This window comes from Saimiri boliviensis, chromosome 10, assembly GCF_048565385.1.
Source record: "Saimiri boliviensis isolate mSaiBol1 chromosome 10, mSaiBol1.pri, whole genome shotgun sequence".
NCBI classification, from domain to species: domain Eukaryota; kingdom Metazoa; phylum Chordata; class Mammalia; order Primates; family Cebidae; genus Saimiri; species Saimiri boliviensis.
Window position 1 is genome coordinate 84,340,258 of NC_133458.1, and position 21,503 is coordinate 84,361,760.

Sequence of the window (21,503 nt, forward strand, 5' to 3'; positions counted from 1 at the left end):
TCCAGGCATCTGTGAGGACGTTCCAGGTGCCGCCTCGCAATGCTCCCTAATCCTCTTAAAAAGAAGTCGCTCAGCTGGGGCGGGCAGGCGCTACACGGCGCGCACCTGAGCGGCCCGGACTCCCTGAGGCAAGAGGGGCGCGGGAGGGCGAGGCGGCGCCCCGGCTTCTCCTCAGCACCGTTCTCGGTCACGGCTGCCGCCTGGCCATCACCCCGCGCCTTGCGTGGGCACGTCTCGCTTCAGAAATAAGTCGTTTTAGGCTCCCTGGTCCTTCCCCTGGAGAAAAACGCCGCTGGCGCAGCCCCGAGCTCACCTCCGCTCCACTCTGGGCGGCCCGTGCTGCCCTCGTGCCTCCCGGGCGTCGGCCGCGCGCCCAGGTGTTCCCGCGCCCCTCATCCCCTCAGGCCCGCGCCTCTCCGCCCCGTGGGTCTTTAGCGCCTGCGGCCGCGCTCTCGCCGCGGATCCTTCCTCCTTTCCCCACCCAGCCCCGCCCAGCCTCCGCGGCGCTGGGGCTCCCGGCCGAGCCTCTCCTCCCACCTCCGCCCCCCACTTCCCTCCCCAAGAAGTGCTATTTTTAGCAAATCCTCCGCGCGCCGCCACCCGCTCAGCTCGCAGCTCGCAGCCGCCCGCTGCCGCCCTCCCGAGCTCCCCCCGCGCGGCGGCGGCGGCGGCGGCGGCGGCGGCGCGTCCCGCACCGCGCAGCGCGCACCGAGCCGGCCCCGCCGCGCCCGCCGCTCTCGCCGCCGTCTCCTCCTCTAGTGCCCGCCGCCGGTCAATCTCGGCTGGAGGAGCAGCGGCGGTCCCCGAGTCAACTTTCATCCCCCTTTTGCTTCCTGCCTCGCCATTCTCTGCTGCTCCTCGAAAGATGGCTGTTTGGAGAAGGGGGAGAAGTTAGGAGGTCGCCGGCGCGGAGCGAAGGAGGGCGCGACTGCCTCAGCAGGAACGGGCGGAGGTGAGTGGCACCACGGCAGAGTCCCCGGCCAGGGCGTGAGGAAAGCCCTGGGAATTGGGGGCCACCGGTCCTCAGGATACGCCGCTGTATTCCCTGCTCAGGTTCCCCAGGTTAGCAGCATCTCAGTCTGGACTCGGATGCCACTTGCCTTGTATCTCGCAGCCCAGACACCGGTAGGTTTGAGGGAACCTTTGTCAGAAGTTGGGTGCTAGGTGCTCTCGGTGGTGCAGACCCTGACATTTGGCTAGGCAAACTGAGGCGAGGGGTCGGTGGCGTGATTCTCTGCCGCCCTCAAACACACCCAGTTTATGTTGGAGCCGAGCTATGAATGAAAAGTTTGTCCTGGCAACGTGTTGCTTGAGGGGAGCAACGCTTATTGGGGGTACCTTTGATGTTTCGTGGGGGACTTCAGTTTTAAGTCAATACATCAGAATACTGGGTTTTAAGAAAAGTTCAGGAGACTGGGGGATGGGAGATAAAGCAGTTCCTTGGCTAGTGGAAGCAAAGTGATGAATCGTAAGCTTATTAAGGTAAACTGGTTAATTAGATGCCATACGAGGGTGTCATAGTGGGGACTGGAGGGAGCGGAGGACGGGGGGCGTTCCCTGAGCGCCTAGCAGGCTGCATTTGTTTGACTTTGAAGCCGTCACCCACTTGTCCGCAGTGAGAGGTGCTGGTGTCAGGCCTGTGTGTCTGTTATGTGACAGAGAGGGATTGAGCTCTCTCCATATCCGAGGCACGGTTGTCAGGAAACGTGGCCTGCGACGGAGAGCTGAGGATGCAGTTCCTGTGATTTGGACTTAGAGAATTCTCTAGTGAGTCTCCTATGCTCTAATTTCGGGAAGATCTGTCAATTGTTTTTTCTTCCAGGGAGGTGTGTGTAATCTGCTAAAAGGAACTTTCAGCTTTAAGATTAGCTGTAGCATTTTGAAATCCTGTAAGAAATGAGATAGCTACATATATTCATTATTACATATACGTGGGGTGTGTGTGTGTGTGTGTGTGTGTGTGTGTAAAATACGGGAAAGGGGTAAGAAGAAAGGCTTAAAAAGTAACTTCTACCAGAAAAGAAAGCAAAGAGTTAATTTTTTTCTCCCCAAATGGTATAACAATGCATATACAACTAAATACTCTTGCTGTGCTGAGATTTCCCATAAGGAGTAAGAGTTAGGAATTACAAGTATTCAGGGCACTGTCATGTTTTCAAATCTCGCAGGCATTATTGAAATCTGGAAAAAGGGAGTACATACATAGAGAACCCATATTACATGAAAAAAAAAAAATCTTCCAAAAGAAAACCTTTTGACATTTGAAAAGGCCTGGATGTTTTTTTCTGAAGGCCCGGAAATCTTTGTAATCCTCTAATTAACAAAGCACAGAATAATTTGCATTTAATAAATTAGAACTCATATTTAAAGGGTATTTTTTGAACTTCTCTTTGGTACTTTTGATATTTATTATGGAAATTATTGTGACTAAAAATTTGTTGTTTAATCTATTTGCCTTTTACCACACATAATTAGTCCTCCTTATCCTTTTAAACCACTGTTCCAGTTTGGACAAATTTAATTCTCCAAGCATCAAATTACTGGTGTTCCTTCTGGAAACCATTTATATTTCAAATGGCTAATAAGAATATTTTATTTCTGAAACAACATAATTTAGTCAGTTGTAAAACTTGCTTGTAATTTATTCTCATCCATTTTGTTTGAATGGGGCACATTTGAAGAAGAGCAGCATTTTCTTCGAATATGCCATTTTCTGTGTGGGAAAAAGCTAGTGTTTTCATATATATTTTAGCTATTAAACAGATGCATGTAAGGTGGGAATCCTGTCTGACCTTTGATAACCTGTCAGCCAGAGGGAGAGAGATGCTTTCCTAGCTCTGCTCATGAATTGATAATCTTTACTACAGAATGGACATGGTTAGATGCACATAAGGTTGTGCAGAAGGAAGTTAAGAATTTTAAAATAAATACCAGTTAATGGGTAGCAAACAGATTTTTTTTTTTTTTTTTTTTTAACCTCAATGTTACTGTTTCGTTTCTTCTGCAGTTCAGCCTCTTGGGCTGGCCTTTATTGGAGAGTCATACCAGCACTCTGACTAGAGAATGTTTAGCACACTAACTGCCATCTTCTGTAAAAATGATGGCTCCTTTGCAATTAAAAGGTAATTTTATACATAGTTATAGATATTCATGATTGGTGACCAAATGAACTGTAACCGCTATTATAGTAGAAAGAGTTGTTTTACAAAGTTACTGCCACTATATATAAATAATTAATTATATATTTAAGATACAGTTGCACTCTATTTGAGTTTTAGGAGTTTTGAATTGCAAGGCCAGCTGATCACATAAAAACCTATTTAATTAGCTAATTTGAATGACAGCATGATTCAGATTTTTATTAATATCTACATCTAGGTTTATGTAGTTTTCCTTTCTTTTTATTGGAATTACTTCTTTTTTGAATTTGTTTAAATATTACAACATGTTACATTATAATTTGTACCCACTTAGTGGGGAAAGTGCAGGTTATTCTTAAATGGAGATGTGGAGAAATAGCTAACAAGGAGAGTCATTTGAGAAACATATGGACATCATAAAATCCTTCTGCATGTAGCATCTGTACCTTCTCATTAGTGAAATATTGTGGTTATGGACTTTTTTTGTTATTATACCCAAATGTGCTTTTTTATTTTTGCTTCATTGGGTTTTTTTGTTTGTTTTAAAATGTAATTTATATTGCTGTTTAAGTTGGTGGGGGCTTTTATTGCTTGAAGCTTTTGCTTTCAATAGGCATCAGACTTAATTTTTATTGCTTGCATCTGCAGATATATGTAATTGTTTTCCAGTTTATTGTTATAATTTTTACACTTTCTGGTGATTGCTCAAAACATTTGAGAGATAGGTAGGATGACATATTGTTCTCATTTTAGGAAGGAGGCGGTAGGTACACTGCTAGACCCAATGTTACATGATAGTAAATCAGAGTGAAGCTGAGTATAACATCTATATTAATTTTTAAAGTGCTCATCTTTATATATATGCAGATTAGATTTTAAATCAGTCAATATAGTCATAAAGGGATGGATCTTACTGTTGGCCTGTGGACAGGAGAGAACCATGACTCTAACAGCTACTGCTGAAATAAACAAACACACATACCTCTGTGGAATATTTGTTCTTGCAATCAGTCGATAGTCCACATATTTGTCTGCCTCTACTGGCCTCACCCTGTCAACCACTTGCTGCCCCTTTGCTGATCAAAACAGCCCTTGAAGTTTACCAACACAGTTGTCAAGCTTGAGGATCATCAGCCTCACTGGCAAGAGAAGTCACACCCTGATTTTTGGAAAGAGAGAGTATTGACGGGGGACCTAATGGAGTGTCCACTCCAGAGGCAGCCAGTAATGGTTCTGGGTGTTGGGATGTCCATATCTGTCATCAGCTTTGCTCCTTTGGCTGAACTTACAGAAAACAAAGTGAACAGAAGGTTTATGAAATTATCTAGTCATTTCTGTCCATGTAGACCTCATATATGAATATATTAGACTTTTTTTTAAAAAAAGAAAGGTCAGAAACTTATTTTTTTTCTTCATCCCCCAAATCTCCTCTCCTTCAAACCCCACTAGAATTTTTTTAGGATAATTGCCCACATGATTTGTAACAGCCAAAGTGATAGACTTCTGATATTGTATTATTACACTCAACAGTGGAATATATTATTCAGCTTGCAGAAGAAAGCATTGTAGTTATGTAGAAATTGGTAATATGAAATCCTATGCAAGTATTTTTGAATAAGCAGACAGTACTAAGAGCTTTCTATTAAGCTAATATATATTTTTTACTCTTCCTTTCCCTAAATGTATGTTTTTTAGGAGCTCATCCAAATCATTAAGTATGAAATACTGAAAAAAGGTTTAGATGTGGTTTCCTGTTTACTATGATGAATTTCGTTTAGAGCTTCATAGAGAGGAAAACCACTATGTATTGTTTGCTGTACCAGAGAGAGTATAACTTGTTGCTGGTAAGCTTGAGGAGTGTTGAGGTTGTTGGAAATGGTACTTTCTTCCCATTTCTACAGAAGCTGTGGTAAGAAGGAGATGGATGTGGACTGGTTTAGTTTGAGTACAATAGTGATGACTGGAATTTGAAGTGGCCACTGAAAGATAGGTAAGATTTGGATAGTCTGTATCGCTCAAGGTATTCAGTAGCAAGTCATGGAAAGTTAATATAAGCATTAAATAAATTTATTAGAGGATACTGGCTTTGTTTTCTCTTGCTGTATAATACATTGCCACAAATTTAGCAGCTTAACGCAACACCCCTTGATCATGTCAGTTTCATTGCTCAAAAGTCCTAACATGGCTCAACTCGGTCCTCTACCCAGAGATCTTCTCCCCTTGTTGGCTAGGGCTGCAATCTCAACAGATCAATGGGAAAAGATCCACTTTCATGCTCTTTTCTACTACTGGAAGAATTTATCTCATTGTGGCTGTAGGACTGAGGCCTCCATTTTCTTGTTGGCTGTCAGCCAGAGGCCACCTTAACTCTTAGGGTCTGCTGTTATTCTTCGCCATGTGGCCCTCTCACAGGTACTGTTACAACATGGCAGCTTACTTTTTTGAATCCAGCAAGGAAGTCTCTCTTGCTCCAGTCTGATAAGAAAGAGTCTTATAAACTATAATACGATAGTGAGAGGGTGACATCAGACTATACAAGAGTATGACTTCTTGGAGGTCAGCTTAGGTTATGTCCACCACATTGACTAGCTCATAGAATCTCTGGCATAGGGAGGGTAGAGTGGCTCACAACGGTAATCCCAGCACTTTGGCAGGCCAAGATAGGTGAATTTCTTGAGTCCAGGAGTTCAAGATCAGCCTGGGCAACATGGTGAAACTCCGTTGCTATAAAAAAAAATACAGAAAAATGTTAGCTGGTCATGGTGGTGTGTGCCTGAAGTCCCAGCTAGTTGGAAGGCTGAGATGGGAGGATCACCTGGGTTTGGGAATTTAAGGCTACGGTGAGCTGTGATCATGCCACCATGCTTCAGCCTGGGCAACACAGTAAGAAAATACTGGTTGTGTTTTTGTTTGTTTGTTTTTTGTTTTTTAAATACTGTTTTTTTAAAAAAGAATCTCTGTTGTAGTCAGCAGACCTGACTTCGATGCCACTCAAGTAGAAACAAGGCTCCAAATCCGTCTGCAGAATTTGTCCTGTGAGGTACTGCTGCTATTGCTGCTGACATACAGCTTCTACAGTGGAATGTGAGCTCCATATCATAAAAGAGAGGATTCTCCAATCTAATAATGCGGTCCCATTGTACATTGCCAAAAAGAATGACCAGTGTCCACTGCCAAAGGAAAGAAGAAGAGAAAATGATTGCTTAATGAAATGGTTGAGTTTTTTTAATCAGGATAGGCATGATAACCTTCTAGAGATGGGATTGAATTGGAAAGTTTCTGAAGTCATGTGACTCCTTGGAAGAGAAAACTCTTCCAGGATTTAGGAGAATAATGGTAGTGAGGGTACATTTATGAGTGGTGGTGATAAGAAAGAAGTAGAAAACTTACGAAAGATGAATCACTACACATAAATTTGTCTGATTATTGAGTTAATTAGTTCCTAAATACGTTCCACACATGAAAGACTTCTAAGGAACTGATTCCACTAATCCTGGCAGGGAACCAGTGCTGTGACTTGGAGGCCTGCAGTGTGTTCTACACTCCTTTTATAGGAAGGAATGGAGCTAAGGACCATTGTACTATGTTTGTAGCCCAGTGACTGTGGGGTGCTGTGTAGTGGGTTGGGGGACTGTAGAATACATCCTGTGCTCTAGGCACTTGGCACGACAGATTTTTTTCTATTCTGTATCTCAAACTCTGGCAGTTTAATGTATATTTCTGTACTTCTGCCTCCCTTCTCCCTGGCAGGAGTCTGGAGACTTTGAAAGGCTAAATGTTTTGCCAAGGATCATTCAGCTAGGGGTGTCATTAGGGTTTGAATCCAGGTCTGATTCCAGAGCCTGAAGTCTTGTACTACACATCCCATACTCAAAAGCAGTAAGTGAAGTTTCCAGGGGGAAAGCCTCTTACTCACATTGAATTGGATGTCAATGCTACAGTTGCTCTTGGATTCCATCATTCACCTTGAGAGAACTGGATACTGTAAGATGAGGGTTAAAAAGAGGAGTGAGAGAGTGTGCTGTATCATGCCTTCTTTTATTTTCTCAGCAGGAAGTACAGATTATAGGTCTCTCTTAGATCTAAAAGTAAGAATGGGGAGTGAAGGAGGTTATGCATTTTTATTTCTACTTGTCATTTTGGTTAAAATCAAAAGCCCTGTGTCTCCTTTCTCTCCTATATGTAGATTTCTACTATTAAGTTAAATCAGATAACATAATGAATTCTCATTGCCTCTTTGGACATAGGGTTTTTTTCTATAGCTTTTTCAGTAGATGCCACTGTTTTGATCTTGAAAAGTCTATTGAGACATTCTTCCTTTGTTCTTCTATTACTCAGTACCTCTTTCTACTCTGTGGTGGCTCAGAAATCTATTCATAGATATTTGACTTTTTTCTTCTGTCTTACGTACTTAATACCTTCTTTAAATGGGTCTAGTTCCATAGTTCAGAATCATTGGCCCAGATCCACTTGCTTCTCCACTGCAAAATACAAACTCATTGAGGGACCCAGGAAGTCTTATCTATTTTCTGTTAATTTTACTGAGGTTTACTCTACATCTCAGCACAATATGAGGAAGCCTTTAAGATTTCCCTGCATATCTGAGAGAAAATGTAAACGTTTAAAACTGAATACCACAAGGAAGCAGTGTGATTGGATTGTGTTAGATCAGGTGCACACCTATGGACTACTCCCCTGTGGCCAGGTAAAGAGAGTTTTTAAATTATTTTCAGGTGCCCACCCTTCTAGAATAGTACTGTTCTCAAAGAGGGAAATTGTGATCCAGCCCCAGCTTGAACTGGGGTCAATAGTACTAATCGATTTTGGAGCACACAGTAACTCAGGAAATCTTTAAATAAACTTATTTCTTCATATAGGTTTTAGATTTCCTAAACTAGATTAGGCAAGATTTGACTTTAAAAGCCCAAACTCATTAGTATGACACCAACTCTCTAACAGTCTGAACCCAAACTATTTTTATTACCTTTATGTTTTTGTTTGTTTTTTAGGTTCAGAATCTTGCTCTGTTCCCCAGACTGGTGTGATCATAGTTCAGTATAACCTTGAGCCTCTAGGCGCAAGTGATCGTTTGGTCTCAGCTTCCCAAATAGCTGGGACTATAGGCTCATGCCACCATACCTGGCTAATTTTTTTTAAAAAAATTATTGTTTATTTGAAAACAGTTTTTTAGAGGGGGTCTTGCTATATTGCTCAGACTGGCCTTGTGCTCCTGGCCTCAAGCTTTCCTTCTGCCTAGGCCTCCCAAAGCACTAGGATTACAAACATGAGCCACTGTGCCAGGCCCTTCCATTTTTAAGTGTTGCCACTCCCTGCCTTTCATCCAGTAAATCTTTAAGGATTTAAATCCTCAACTTGGAGCTAGCAAGTGGCTTCAATTTTAGATAAACAGGAATAGGCAGCCTGAGAGAATAAATCAACCTGTAAAGAAAAGTCAAGATGAAAGAGAGAAAAAAAGACAGACACACAGAGAGAAATAAGAACATTTCAGTTTTCATTTCCTGCATCCAGTCATTCTTAAGTCTGGTGCTACAGCTGATATTTCCAGGGATATGTTATGTGAGCAATAAATTATCCATAAATTGAGTTTCTGCCTGTTGCAATGGAAAGAAAACTAAGTAGCATAGGTTTCTATGAGTGATCATCTTGTAGCCAAAATCAGACTTTCATTCTGCTGGGGTTCTGTTGGGGGTTTAGGAAGCTGTGCTTCTCTGCCTTACTTTTTCACTGGGCCCATTCTATGTCCCACCTCTTCTGTGATGCATCCTCTGATTACTACAACACACCGAGATCTCATTCCTCTCTAAATTCCTACAGTAGTTTTGGGTTATGGCTATGTTTTTGCAGCCTTACAAATGGAATTCTAGTATTAATTGAAAAAAATCCATAATAAAAAGGCTACTGTATTGGGAAAGTCTTTCAAAGGAATTTGCATTTTTATTACCGTAAACAGCATCCTTATATTTTTGAAATATAGTACTATGTTTAATACACAGGAGGATTTACATGTGTGTTTATGGCCTCTTTGCAATTACTCTGTGGCCCACTAAAGATTCATAGCTCCCCACAACTTAGATGGAAAGGAAGGCAGGTAAGGTTTGGCTCCCTAATGGATACCTTCTCCAAAGAAAACACCACAGGAAGAATGGGCTAGTTTTGACTAAGACTACAGGTCTTTACAGAGTGAGTGTATTTATTTTTTATTAAACATTCTACTTAAGTATATCTAAACATAAAATATAAATGCTTTTGCTTATAGATTACATAAATTATAAAACCAAACCCAACAAATGTTGAATATAAACAGAATTGATGAAATTAAAAGAAACAGTATTGAACTATGTGACAAATGATGCTGTATTGTTGAAATTTCATTACCAGTATCGAGTTTAGGTGTATAAAGATGCCAGCTCAGATTCTGTTCTTATTTAATCTATTTCTATGTTTTATATCAATATAGATACAGAATTGTCCTTTTATAAGTAAATTAAAACCAAGCAAACAATATTAATATTTGAGGCTTTGTGTATGGCTCAGGATAATCAGACTTTACACACATGATTAGAATTCCTTAAATAATCCTCAAATGTCAGTTTTAATGAGATACCACCTGAAACCTCTATAACATCTTTTTGTTCTCTTAAAAATGTGATTAGTATTATGGAGTCATTGAATTCTAAATCAAATGTGTAAGCTGTATTCTGAGATTGCTGGAATGGAGAACAGATTGTGTAGAAGCTACACAGAGATAGGATGCGTGCATTACCTTCACACTCATGATGATTGTAGCCACTATAGTGCAGGCACTTTTGCCTGCCTGTGCTATCATGTGTTCTGTAAAGGCTCAATTCATCCTCACTTTTGCTTTAAACAGACTTTTTTTGTTTAGCAAACTTTCTGTTCTTTGACCTCCACTTAGTATATATGAGATTGAAAACACAAGTGTTAACAACATGATGAAAATTCAGTGGCAGTATTTAGTTTTAGAAGGTTTATTCAGAAACTGATCAGCATACAATATGTATATGTAGAATATCATCCCAATGAAATCCCAAAATGGAAAAACATATTCTGCATCAAGCTCATGGATCTCAGTTTGAAATACACAGTTGCAAATGTTAATTTGCCACTTAAAACATTTTACGTCTTGCTGTATGTTGTATATCATTAACAGAATTGTAAGCTCCTTGAGGTGAGACTATATGCTTACTGTTTGTCATTTTCTTCCATAGCACTGTGTGCATTTCTTACGGTTGGTGTCCAATGGGTGTTTGCTGATTGACTATTTATATATTGTTATTTCCTATTGCACTGTGACATCCTCAAAGGCAGGTACTATTTTGTTTTATTCTGTGGCCTCTGAATGGCTAACACAGCAACTCTCACGTGAGAAATGCCTAATTAATGTTCCAAATGAAAGAACGGATGACTTGTTGGCTTTTTGTGTGTGTTCTTTAAGATCTCATCTTTCATATACAGGGAACTACTAACAGTTGTACAGATCAGTGATGTCCAATAAGACTTTATTTGATGATGGAAATATTCTGTGTCTGTGCTCTCCAATATCATAGTTACTAGGCATATGTGGCCTTTGAAATTTGGCAAATGTGGCCAATGGACTGAATTGAGTTTTATTTAATTTTAATTAGTACATAGTCACACATGGCTATTGGGCAGCACTGGCCCACATGATAAAACGTCCCTTCTCAAACTTACTTCCTCTTATATCTAACATTATTATACTTTTTGGTTGTAATTGGATGTTGTTACTTGATTTTGTCATATTGGATGGATGAAGTGAGTTATATCACTTTAAAAATAGGGCACTATAATCCACCAAGTTGATTTCATTCTTTTCCTAAATGATCAGCAACATTGCATGTCATCTCTTCACTTGCCCCACCATCTATTTTGGTGCTTCATCATTTCCTTATTAGGTTAGAGGCCTGACATTTACCACTTTACCAAATGAGTTTCATGTACACTTGTGTCTTTTTTTTGTTTGTTTAATGACCCTGGTTATCTTGCATTTGCTAGTCTATCTGTTTTAATCCTTTTTTTCTCCTAATAAACCATTGAAACTTGGATTATCTACATCATTATCACCATTTTTAGAGAGGAGGTCTTGCTCTGTCACCTAGGCTGGAGTGCAGCGGTGTGATCATAGCTCACTGCAGCCTTGAACTCCTGAGCTCAGCTGATCCTACTGCCTCAGTCTCCCAAGGAGCTGAGACTACAGGCATATGCCACACCACCTCGTTAATTTTATTATTATTATTATTTTTAGAGATGGAATCTTGCTTTGTTGACTAGGCTGGTCTTGAACTCCTAACATCAGGTGATCCTCTGGAATAACTGAAATTATAGGCGTGCACCACTGCATCCAGCCTATATTATCATTATTAATACCACCGTCATTTTCATTTCTGGTGTTTATGCTTTGCTAGCCTGTATTTGATGTTATGTACTAATGTCTACTGATAGTCTAAATATATTTCCAATTTATTAAACTATGAAAAATGTCTGAATATTCTTTTTCTCTTACTGATTTCTTTCCTTGTCTTGCTCTTTTACCCTTTCTGGTACAGAAGAATGAAGTAGCATCATACACATTTAAACGTTAGAACTCAGTCCTTACATAAGATGTAATCCCATCTTGACAGGTTTCACAGCTGTTGCCAAATCCATGAAATCAATACAACAGGACTGTCATTTAGAAAGAGAGGAATTGTTTCCTGCAAATGGCTGAGACTTTTATGCAATTTATAGTTCTGCTAGAGCAAGACTTTGATTAGAACTTATTGTACATATATTGAACCTCAGTATTGAGTATATTCACTTCTTTAATTCTTATAATAGTACTGAATCTAGTAGTATGTAATGGTTATAGAGGCTATCTATGCAAATAAGTTGAAATCAGCTCTGCTGACTAGCAGAAATACTTTAGAATTTTTTCCACTCATTTTCTATTTACTGCTAGAGATTTAATAGTTGTCTTATGTGGCAGAATTTGAATGCACAGACTTCAGCATGGAAGCTTGCCTTTTGTTCATTTTTTTAGTCAAGCTTAGTAGTTCCCAAACTTGAGTGCACATCAGCATTTCTGTTCAGGGTGATATACACAAAAGACTGTTAACTATACTTTATGGATAAGTTAACCTCTTTTCAAGGCAGTTTTGTCTATACTATATTTTCATCTTGGAAATTTCCTTTCCCTCACTACTGCAAAGATTTCTACTTTCAGTCCAGCACATAACTGCTCATTGAGTGAACTTGTAAATGTGCTCTTGAATAGGTTTCACACAATAGGAGACAAATTCAGTAGCAATATATGGAAATTTGAACTTGTGAATCCCCATATGCCTCTCCATGGTAAGAAACTAGTACTACTTTGTTACATTCTTTCCCAAATTTTTCCCATAAACATTCTCTTAAAAAAGCCCTTATGGCCGGGCGCGGTGGCTGACGCCTGTAATCCCAGCACTTTGGAAGGCTGAGGTGGGTGGATCACGAGGTCAAGAGATAGAGACCATCCTGGTCAACATGGTGAAACCCCGCCTCTACTAAAAATACAAAAATTAGCTGGGCATGGTGACACGTGCCTGTAATCCCGGCTACTCAGGAGGCTGAGGCAGGAGAATTGCCTGAACCCAGGAGGCGGAGGTTGCGGTGAGCCGAGATCGCGCCATTGCACTCCAGCCTGGGTAGCAAGAGCAAAACTCTGTCTCAAAAAAACAAACAAACAAAACAAACAAACAAACAAAAAAGCCCTTATGATGTAAATGTTATATTGTTTCATTCTTGACAGGTTGGGGAAATAAAGAAGGGAACTTTCTTTTGTGACTTGTGCTGTACTTATATTTTAAAATTTCCTATTTATTTGGCCCACTTTTTAAAAGTTACCTACATTAAAATAAATATTAAATAAATTTAGTATTATAAATAAACAATAGTTTGCTTTTATTTATAAAGTTCATCAGGCCATCCATGGTGGCTCATGCCTGTAATCCCAGAATTTTGGGAGGCCAAGGTGGTTGGATCACCTGAGATTGAGAGTTTGAGACCAGCGTGGCCAACGTGGTGAGACCCTGTCTTTAGTAAAAATACAAAAAAAAAAAAAAAAAGGCTAGATGTGGTGGTGGGCACCTGCAATCCCAGCTATTTGGGAGGCTGAGGCAGGAGAATTGTTTGGGCCCTGGAGGTGAAGTTTGTGCCACTGCACTCCAGCTTGGGCAACAGAGTGAGACTCTGTCTCAAAAAAATAAAGAAATAAAGTTCATCAAAGGCCATTGCCTAAACTTATGAGACAACTTGTATGCTAACCAGAACACCCTTTTGGAGTTACTTAGTACTTTTTCCTCTGTGAGAACAAACACCATAAATTCACCCTAACTTATGTTTTCAAACGTATAATGCTAAGACTTCTCAAGCCAAATGGGAAAGTGTGGGCCAAATGGAATAGTATTTCAGAATAATGGCTACAATTTTAATTTCTTTAGAGTAGCAGATCTGAAATATTCTTGTGTGTTATAATTTTCAAATCACTACTGGAAACTCATTAAAATGTATTTTATACCCTATTCTATTTCTGTTACATATGTTATAAAGCCCTTGCTACATTGTTATTTTTACTTAAATACTAATCATTTAAAGATATTTATGTAAGTCAAATCTTTTGTATTTACTCAAGTAGTTACCATTTCAGTATTCTTCCTTTGTCTATATTCAGATGTTCCAATGATATCATCTTCCTTCTGCCTAAAGGATTTCCTTTAAACATTCTTTGTGGCACAGATCTGCTGGTGATGAATTCTTTCAGCTTGCTTTTGTAGTTCTGAAAATGTCTTTTTTCCACCTAATTTTTGTAATATTTTTGTTGGATATAGAATTCCAGGTCAGTTTTTTTTTTCTTTTAATAATTTAAAGATGTTGATTCACTGTTTTCTTATTCATGTTTTTTTTTTTTAAATCAAAAACCTACTGTCATCCTTATGTTTGTTCTCCTTTATAGATAATAAGTGCTATAACATTTTCTGTTTATCACTGGCTTTGAAGAATTTCATTTTGGTTTATCTTGGTATAGCTTGCTTCGTGTTTCTTGTGCTTTGGGTTAATTAAGCTTCTTGGGCCTGAGGGCTAATAGTTTCCATCAAATTTGAAAAAAAAAATTTAGTCACTATTTCTTCAGAATCTTTTAGGATTCCCTCTTCTTTTCACTCTTATTCAGGAACTCCAGTTGCATGTATATTAGGATCACATATTCTCTGTTTATTTATTTTTATTCTTTTTTCTCCATGTGTTACATTTGGAGTAGTTTCCATTGCTGTGTCTTCAAATTCACTACCAAATAATCATTTTTAGGGTATTCTCCATCTCACACTTTGTAATTTTCATGTCTTGAGGTTCAATTGGGTGTTTCAAAATTTTCCATGTCCCTATTGAACTTTCTGAACATACGGAATAGATTTATAATAACTGTTTTAATGACTTTGTTTACAAATTCTGATGTCTTTTTTAGTTCTTGGTTAATTTTGTTTGATTGACTTTTTATCCTTGCTATGGGTTATATTTTCCTACATCTTTGCATGCCTAGTAATTTTTGATGGATGCCAGACATCACGAATTGTAGGGTGCTAGATATTTTTATATTCCTAAAAATCTTCTTGATTATTTTTTTCTGGGATGCAATTAGTTACTTGGAAACAGTTTGATCCTTTCAGGTCTTGTTTTTAAGATTACTGTCTGTGTACTCTCCCCAACACCCCATGAATTATGAAGTTTTCCAGTCTGACTGGTGGGAACAGGCACAATTCCCAGACTTGAATGAGTGCTGGGTACTCTTCCCATTAACACTTTCAGGTGGTTCTTTTCCTAATTTGGGTTGTTTTCTCACATCTGTGTTCTGATTATTTCTCTGCTGAATATTCAAAAGGGGAGATCATCTGTAGACCTCTGGGGATCTATCTGTGTTTAGCTTTTCTCCTTCCAGTAGTTTGGCCTGTGACATCTAGCTACTCTAATCACCTTGGTTCCTCAAATTCATTTCCTCAATTCAGGAATTATTCTAGTCTCTGCCTGAGTTTTCCTTTCCTGGGCCGTGATTTGGAAGCTAGAAGGTCATAGAGCTCTGGAAGCTGGAATGGACGTAGAGCCCAGCTCAGGTCGTCAGTTTCCCCTTTTTTTTCTTAGGGTTCACCTCATATGTTTTCCATTTTTCAAGGATTATTGCCTGGTATCCAGTTGTTTCATATTTTTTACAAAACTTTCATTTCTTTAGGCAGAAGGGTATTTCCAGTCCCTCTTAATCAGTCTTCCTTGGAAGACTTTCCCCCATTCCTTTTCTCTTGCATGTAAAACCTCGTTGGTCAGTATCATTTTGGAGACTACTTAAGTAGTTAATGCTCAATTTAATGTAGTGTATTTTCATATTCTACTGCTTTCTTTTCAGCAGTTTCCAAATTTTCTATAGTGAACTTTTATAAGCATATTTTAAAAAATCAAGTTTGCACAGTCATACTCTGTATTATGCTTGATGATTTTATCACTGTCCTAGCCATTCAAAACCATTCTTAAAGCAAGCTGGTCATAAAATAAGGTAAGCTTGTTCAGCATAATAATTTACATACTTTTAAGTGGATAAAAGATGCTACTATGGGAAAGTACTGTGTTTTTTAAGAAGGATAGAAGCCAAGTGGCTTTGAAATAATGTATTCTTGAATTTAGTAAATGTGAATGATCATAAAACAGTTCATAAATTACTGTATTTTAAATTGGATTACTTCTTATGGATTGCTCCTCTTTTATATTTAGGAGGTTCTGTAGTTCATTGATAGGCCTTGAGATTGTTCATATGTCAAGCAATAGTGAACTATGTGCTGGTAAATTGTTTTATTTTTAATCCTCTCTCTTATTTGAATGATAAAATATACTACTGTGAACTGATATGAGAATAAAGTGTCAACATTAAGGAGCACATCTTGCTATAGTGAATACATCTTGTTATTTCAAGAGTTTTCTGGCAGTAAGGGCACAATTGACTGTGATAATTTAAAAGAATCCTTGAGGTGGTATAGTTCCATATGCTGTAGGAATATGTCAATGATTTTTTAATTTTACAATTTGAGTTTTTAATGTAGCTTTTGAAAGCTAGTTGTTAAGCATGGCAAGAAGACTAGAGTTACTTTAGAATGCTTAGGAAAATAACTTTGTAAGAACAAATTAAAATTAACTTTTTCTTTAGCACTGTCATAAGTATCAGCACCATGAAGCCAAAATTGTGGCAGTGTTACATGGCTATGTTTCCAATATTTAAGAATAAAGGTTAGGCCAGATTTATATTCTCTTGCAAAATTGAGCCAAAATATAAATAATTTATAGAATTTTAAGAATAGAATCTTGAAAAAGCGCCTACTACTCTGTAGGAGAGACTGTTAGTTGTCTCCTGGTCTCCCCTTTCCCCACTCTCCTCGGACATAGAGCCCCTAAGTTTTAGCTGGTGACAAACCCCTACGGGATAGAGATGGCATTTCTTAGCGTTCCTTGCAGCTAGGAATTATAAACCATGTGACAAAGTTCTGACCATAGGATATAAGCAGAGTGATTATGTGCAACTTCCAAGTAGGCCATTAAAGGACGGTGGTATTCTGTCTCCTTTCCCTTCTCATCTGAAATGTGGTAATGACGGTTGACTATCTCAGACCTTGCTAAGGAGGCCAGCAGTCTAAGAGTGGCAGAGCAACAAGATTTTTAAAGAAGGCCTAGGATATTGTATTAGCATGCTGTCACACTGCTAATAAAGACATACCTGAGACTGGGTAATTTAAAAAGGAAAGAGGTTTAATGGACTCATAGTTCCACATGGCTGGGGAGGCCTCACAATCATGGTGGAAGGCAAAGGAGAAGCAAACACATTTATTACATAGTGGCAGGGGAACTCCCATTTATAAAACCATCAGGTCTTGTGAGACTTATTCGCTACCATGAGAACAGCAGCGGGGAAACCACCCCATGATTCAGTTATCTCCACCTGGCCCCATGCTTAACACATGGGGACTTTTATAATTCAGGGGGAGATTTGGGTGGCGACACAGCCAAACCATGGCAGACAGTGATAGTGACATTTTCACTTTATTTTAGTATTTTATTTTATATCCAGAGGGTACATATGCAGGTTTGTTACAAGAGTATATTGCTTGATGCTGGGATTGGGCTTCTATTGATCCCATCATTCAAATAGTGAATACAGTACCCAATAGGAGGTTTTTCAGTCCTTTGGCCCCTCTTTAGCTCTTGCCTTTTGGAGTCCCCAGTGCCTGTTGTTCACAGATGATGACTTCTTGAAGCAAAGTTGCCATAACAGCTTGGAGTCTTGTCTAAGCCACTGTTATTTTCAGTCTCTGTCACATACAGCCAAAGCTATATGCAGTAAGTCCTCACTTGTCATCATGGATAGGTTCTTGGAAACGGTGACCTTAAGTGAAATGTCGTATGAGGAAACCACTGTTCCCACAGGCTAATTGATATAAATAAACAAGCGTTAAGCTCCTATGGTATATTTCTGGTCGTAAAAATATCACCAAACTTCTAAATAAAGACCCAAACATTTTTTATATAAAACATTGGAATAAATGTGAGCCATCCATACCTTTAAGAAAGATTCCTAAAAACAAGAAAATTGTTTACCCACTTACTCCAATTCAGGGTCTTGGGTGGCCAGAGCTCATCCCAGCAGTTCAGGGCAGCAGTTGGGAACCAGCCCTGGACAGGATACCATCCTATCACAGGGCACACTTACACCAACCCACACTCAGACCGAGACTGTGTAGACATGCAGATTGACCTAACATGCACAACTTTGGGATGTGTAAGGAAACCAGAGTACCCAGAGAAAACCCATGCACACAAGGGGAGCATGTGCAAACTATGCACACAGTGGCCCGGGCTAGGAAGTGATTATTTTTCTTTTATCAACTTTATAATGAAACAAATGAAATGACATGATTTGAGAACCTGCTCTACATGGTTTCCATAATTGTATTTTTTTATTTATGAGACATGTTAAGAGTTTCTTATAACTATAAGCTTGAAAGGATCATGCGTCATAGAGATCTAAACTTTTTCAAAGGCCTTCTTTTTTTTAAGCCAGATTAGTTCAATATCTGTTGGCTGAGAAGGACAATGTAATTAAATTTATCTGGCTCTTTTCTGTGAAATTTAAAAATATATTTGAGGGACCTAAATCCTTATGTTGACTTTTGAAAAAAATAAGAGTTGGGAAAAGAGAGAAAGCTAAGTTATTCAGCTTTCTGCTTTGCTCCCAGACAACAAATATTTTTTCAATTTTCAGTTCCCAGTGTGAAAAGACTCCCTGTGCCATTTCACACTATTTACTACTCCGCCTCTAGGAAATGATCATCCGGGAGCTCTGGGATATCGCACTCTCCAGTTTCCTCCTCTGCCTCTGCTCTCTCCTCATCTCCTTCTTGGGACCCTATTTAATTCACTCCCTCAGTGTGGGCATGTTCTGATTCTTGGCTCACTTTTTCCCTTACTCTGTGTAAGGGAGATCACAAACTGGCAGCTTGTAGACATGTTTTGTTGATGCCACACAGAATTCAAAGAAATATTGAATTAATTGACAGTGTTTAAAAATCAGAACATCTAACATGAAGGTACAGATTGGTACAGATTTCAGCTTTTCTTGAATAAGGAGAAGATCTCTCTGCACTGCACAGACACTCCCTGTAGCATTAGGTGATTGGAGCTGAGATACAGCTGCTTCCTTTAGAAAGGTGTGTTCTTTTTTTTTTTTTTTTGGTTATAGATTCTCCCCCATTGCTTACATCTTGTGTTTTATTTATTTTCATTACTTGACTGATATTTTAGCCATTTTAGTGGAGAGGATACTCATCTTCCTAGGTCATTTAAATTTTGAATTAATCTTTTCTAAAGGCTATTTCCTTTTCCTATCCCTTCCTTTTCAAATCCATTTCCTCCTTCAGATGATTTCTACTACTATCTTAATCAGACAATTGTGTCATCTTACCTGGCTTCCTTGCAATAGAATTCTAACCAATATTGCTTCTGGAGTAGCCTTTCTAAAATTCAGTTTCACTGTTTTTCTGTCGAGCAGCTCATCTTCTTTCTAGATGATTTCAAACTCTGGCATTGGTATGAATGTAAAATGAGCACAGCCACTTCAGAAAATAATTTTGGTAGTTCCTCAATAAGTTAACCAGAGAGTTACTATATTATCTAGGTATACACCCGAAAGAACTGAAAACATATTTCCAGACAAAAATGTATGTATGATTATTCATATCCATTTATAATAGCCAGAAATTGGAAACAACTCAAGTGTTTATCACCTGATGAATAGATAAACAAATCGTGTTGTAGTTGCACAATGGAATATTACTAGGTCATCAAAAAGGAATGAAGCAGTGATTTATGCTATACCTGAGTGAACCTTGAAAACATTATGCTAAGTGAAAAAAGCCCGACTTACAAAGCCACATACTATGTTATTCCATTTATAAGAAATACCCAGAGACAAAAAGTGTAATAGTGGTGGCCCAGGGCAAAGGGAAGGGGGAATGAGATGTGACTGCTAAAGGATATGGGGTTTCTTTCTGTGGCAATAAAAATTTTATGGAATTAGATGGGGCTGATGGCTGTATACCTCTGTGAATATAATAAAAATCACTGAATTATATAGTTTAAAAGGTAAATTTTTAGGTATGTGAATGATACCTCAGAAAAAGTCAGGGAACACACTGAAAAACCAAACAAAAACCAAAAGCTCCTTAAAACTCAAGATCCTTTATGATCTGACCTTTGCTGATTGTTCCAGTCTCATTTCTGGGTACTTTGTCTTCCCTTATCTATTGCCTGTCTGCTCCTTCCTCCCTCATACTAGTATACTAACCTACAAACTCTTCGAAGGGTTCCATGCCATCTATCAGTCTTACTATCTATGCACACATCTCCTTTCTTTCTTTTTTTTAGAAATGGAGTCTTGGTCTGTCTCCCAGGCTGGAGTGCTGTGGTGCAGTCTCTGCTCACTGTAACCTCTGCCTCCCAGGTTCAGTGATTCTCCTGCCTCAGCCTCCTGAGTAGCTGGGATTACAGGCACACAGCACCACCCTCAGGTAATTTTTTCTATTTTTGGTAAAGATGGGGTTTCATCATGTTGGCCATGCTGGTCTTGAACTCCAGACCTCGTGATCCACCTGCCTGAGCCTCCTAAAGTGCTGGGATTATAGGCGTGAGTCACCGCACCTGGCTCTGTGTACGCGTTTCTACTAGAAAAATCATGCCCACTCTCTTCAAACGTTCATCTCTGAATTTCTGATTTTCTTTTGAGTTCATATTTCACCTCTCCTGGAATCCCTTCTTGTACACCAGTGTTGGATTACTTAATAGGGGGATTAGGTAGATGCTTCAGGGCAGGCAGGAGTACCTTACAAATGAAAATAGATTAACTTTGATGAGGTTGTCCCACCTTTGCAATCAGAAAATCTTGAAAGAAGCTCTTTTGCGTATACATGTAAGTGTTATGTTTTAAAACTTTAAATAAAATATGGTGGGTTGGGTACAGGCAACCATGATATTTTAGAACAAGCATCATGTCACAATATTAATGTGGCTTTGCTACCCCCACCCACCTCTCCCCTGCCCTGTACAGATTGGGAGCAAACCTAGGCTGTTTGTGCTTCCCAGATACCCTGGGCATCCCTTGCTACCCTCAACGATAACTATCTGTTTATTTTTCTGTCTCTCCATCTAGACTGAGAACTCCTTAGTGATAGCTCTTGTGTCTTTCATTAAAGAAATCTTTATAACTAAGTTCCTGTAATTCTCCATAGGAAGTGTTTGGTAAATTTTGAATAAATGATTAGACATCCTTTGTGTTCAAATGTAGGCATATGAGAGAGACTACTAGCATTTGCTCTAGTGAAGATCAGAGACCTGAGGACATTTTAAGAAATGTATAATTAGATGGCTTCATTGAAACACAACCTGATTTCTTTTTCTTGCTTTCTCTTACACACCCCTCCTTTAAAAAGCTATTTCAAAAGGAATAGAAGCAAAAAAGTGAGATTTAAAACTGTTTCTCAACCTATGCACCTGAGGAAGGTGTTAAATTTAAGGCCTATAGTGGGTTTTTAAATGACACTTTCCCTAACATATTTTTATTTTTATTTTTATTTATTTATTTATTTATTTAAATCTTTACGTTCCTTTATTGGAGCAAGATTCCTGATCGGTATACAGTGATGTATTTACTAAACAGAGACCTGTGCAGAAATTACATACTATCCATCTAGATAGGTTGTTACACTT

At 39.0% G+C, this 21,503-nt stretch overlaps 1 protein-coding gene across 16 annotated transcripts in view; it reads left to right on the top strand.

Moving 5' to 3' along the window:
* Nucleotides 1-576: 576 nt before the first annotated feature.
* The window catches only part of HDAC9 (histone deacetylase 9), a 1,049,458-nt gene continuing 1,028,531 nt past the window's right edge, over nucleotides 577-21,503 (top strand). For 4 of the 16 annotated variants that reach the window (XM_074379585.1, XM_074379592.1, XM_039472773.1 and 1 more), the window contains exon 1: nucleotides 577-952. Coding sequence is in view for 9 of the 16 variants with exons in the window: in XM_074379572.1 (XP_074235673.1) it covers nucleotides 1,090-1,125 (36 nt within the window). In the remaining 7 variants the exon portion in view is untranslated. Of the gene's footprint in view, nucleotides 953-976; nucleotides 1,126-1,594; nucleotides 1,768-21,503 lie in introns of those variants that run through there. The other 12 variants (XR_012512159.1, XM_074379574.1, XM_074379571.1 and 9 more) reach the window with 7 other exon arrangements.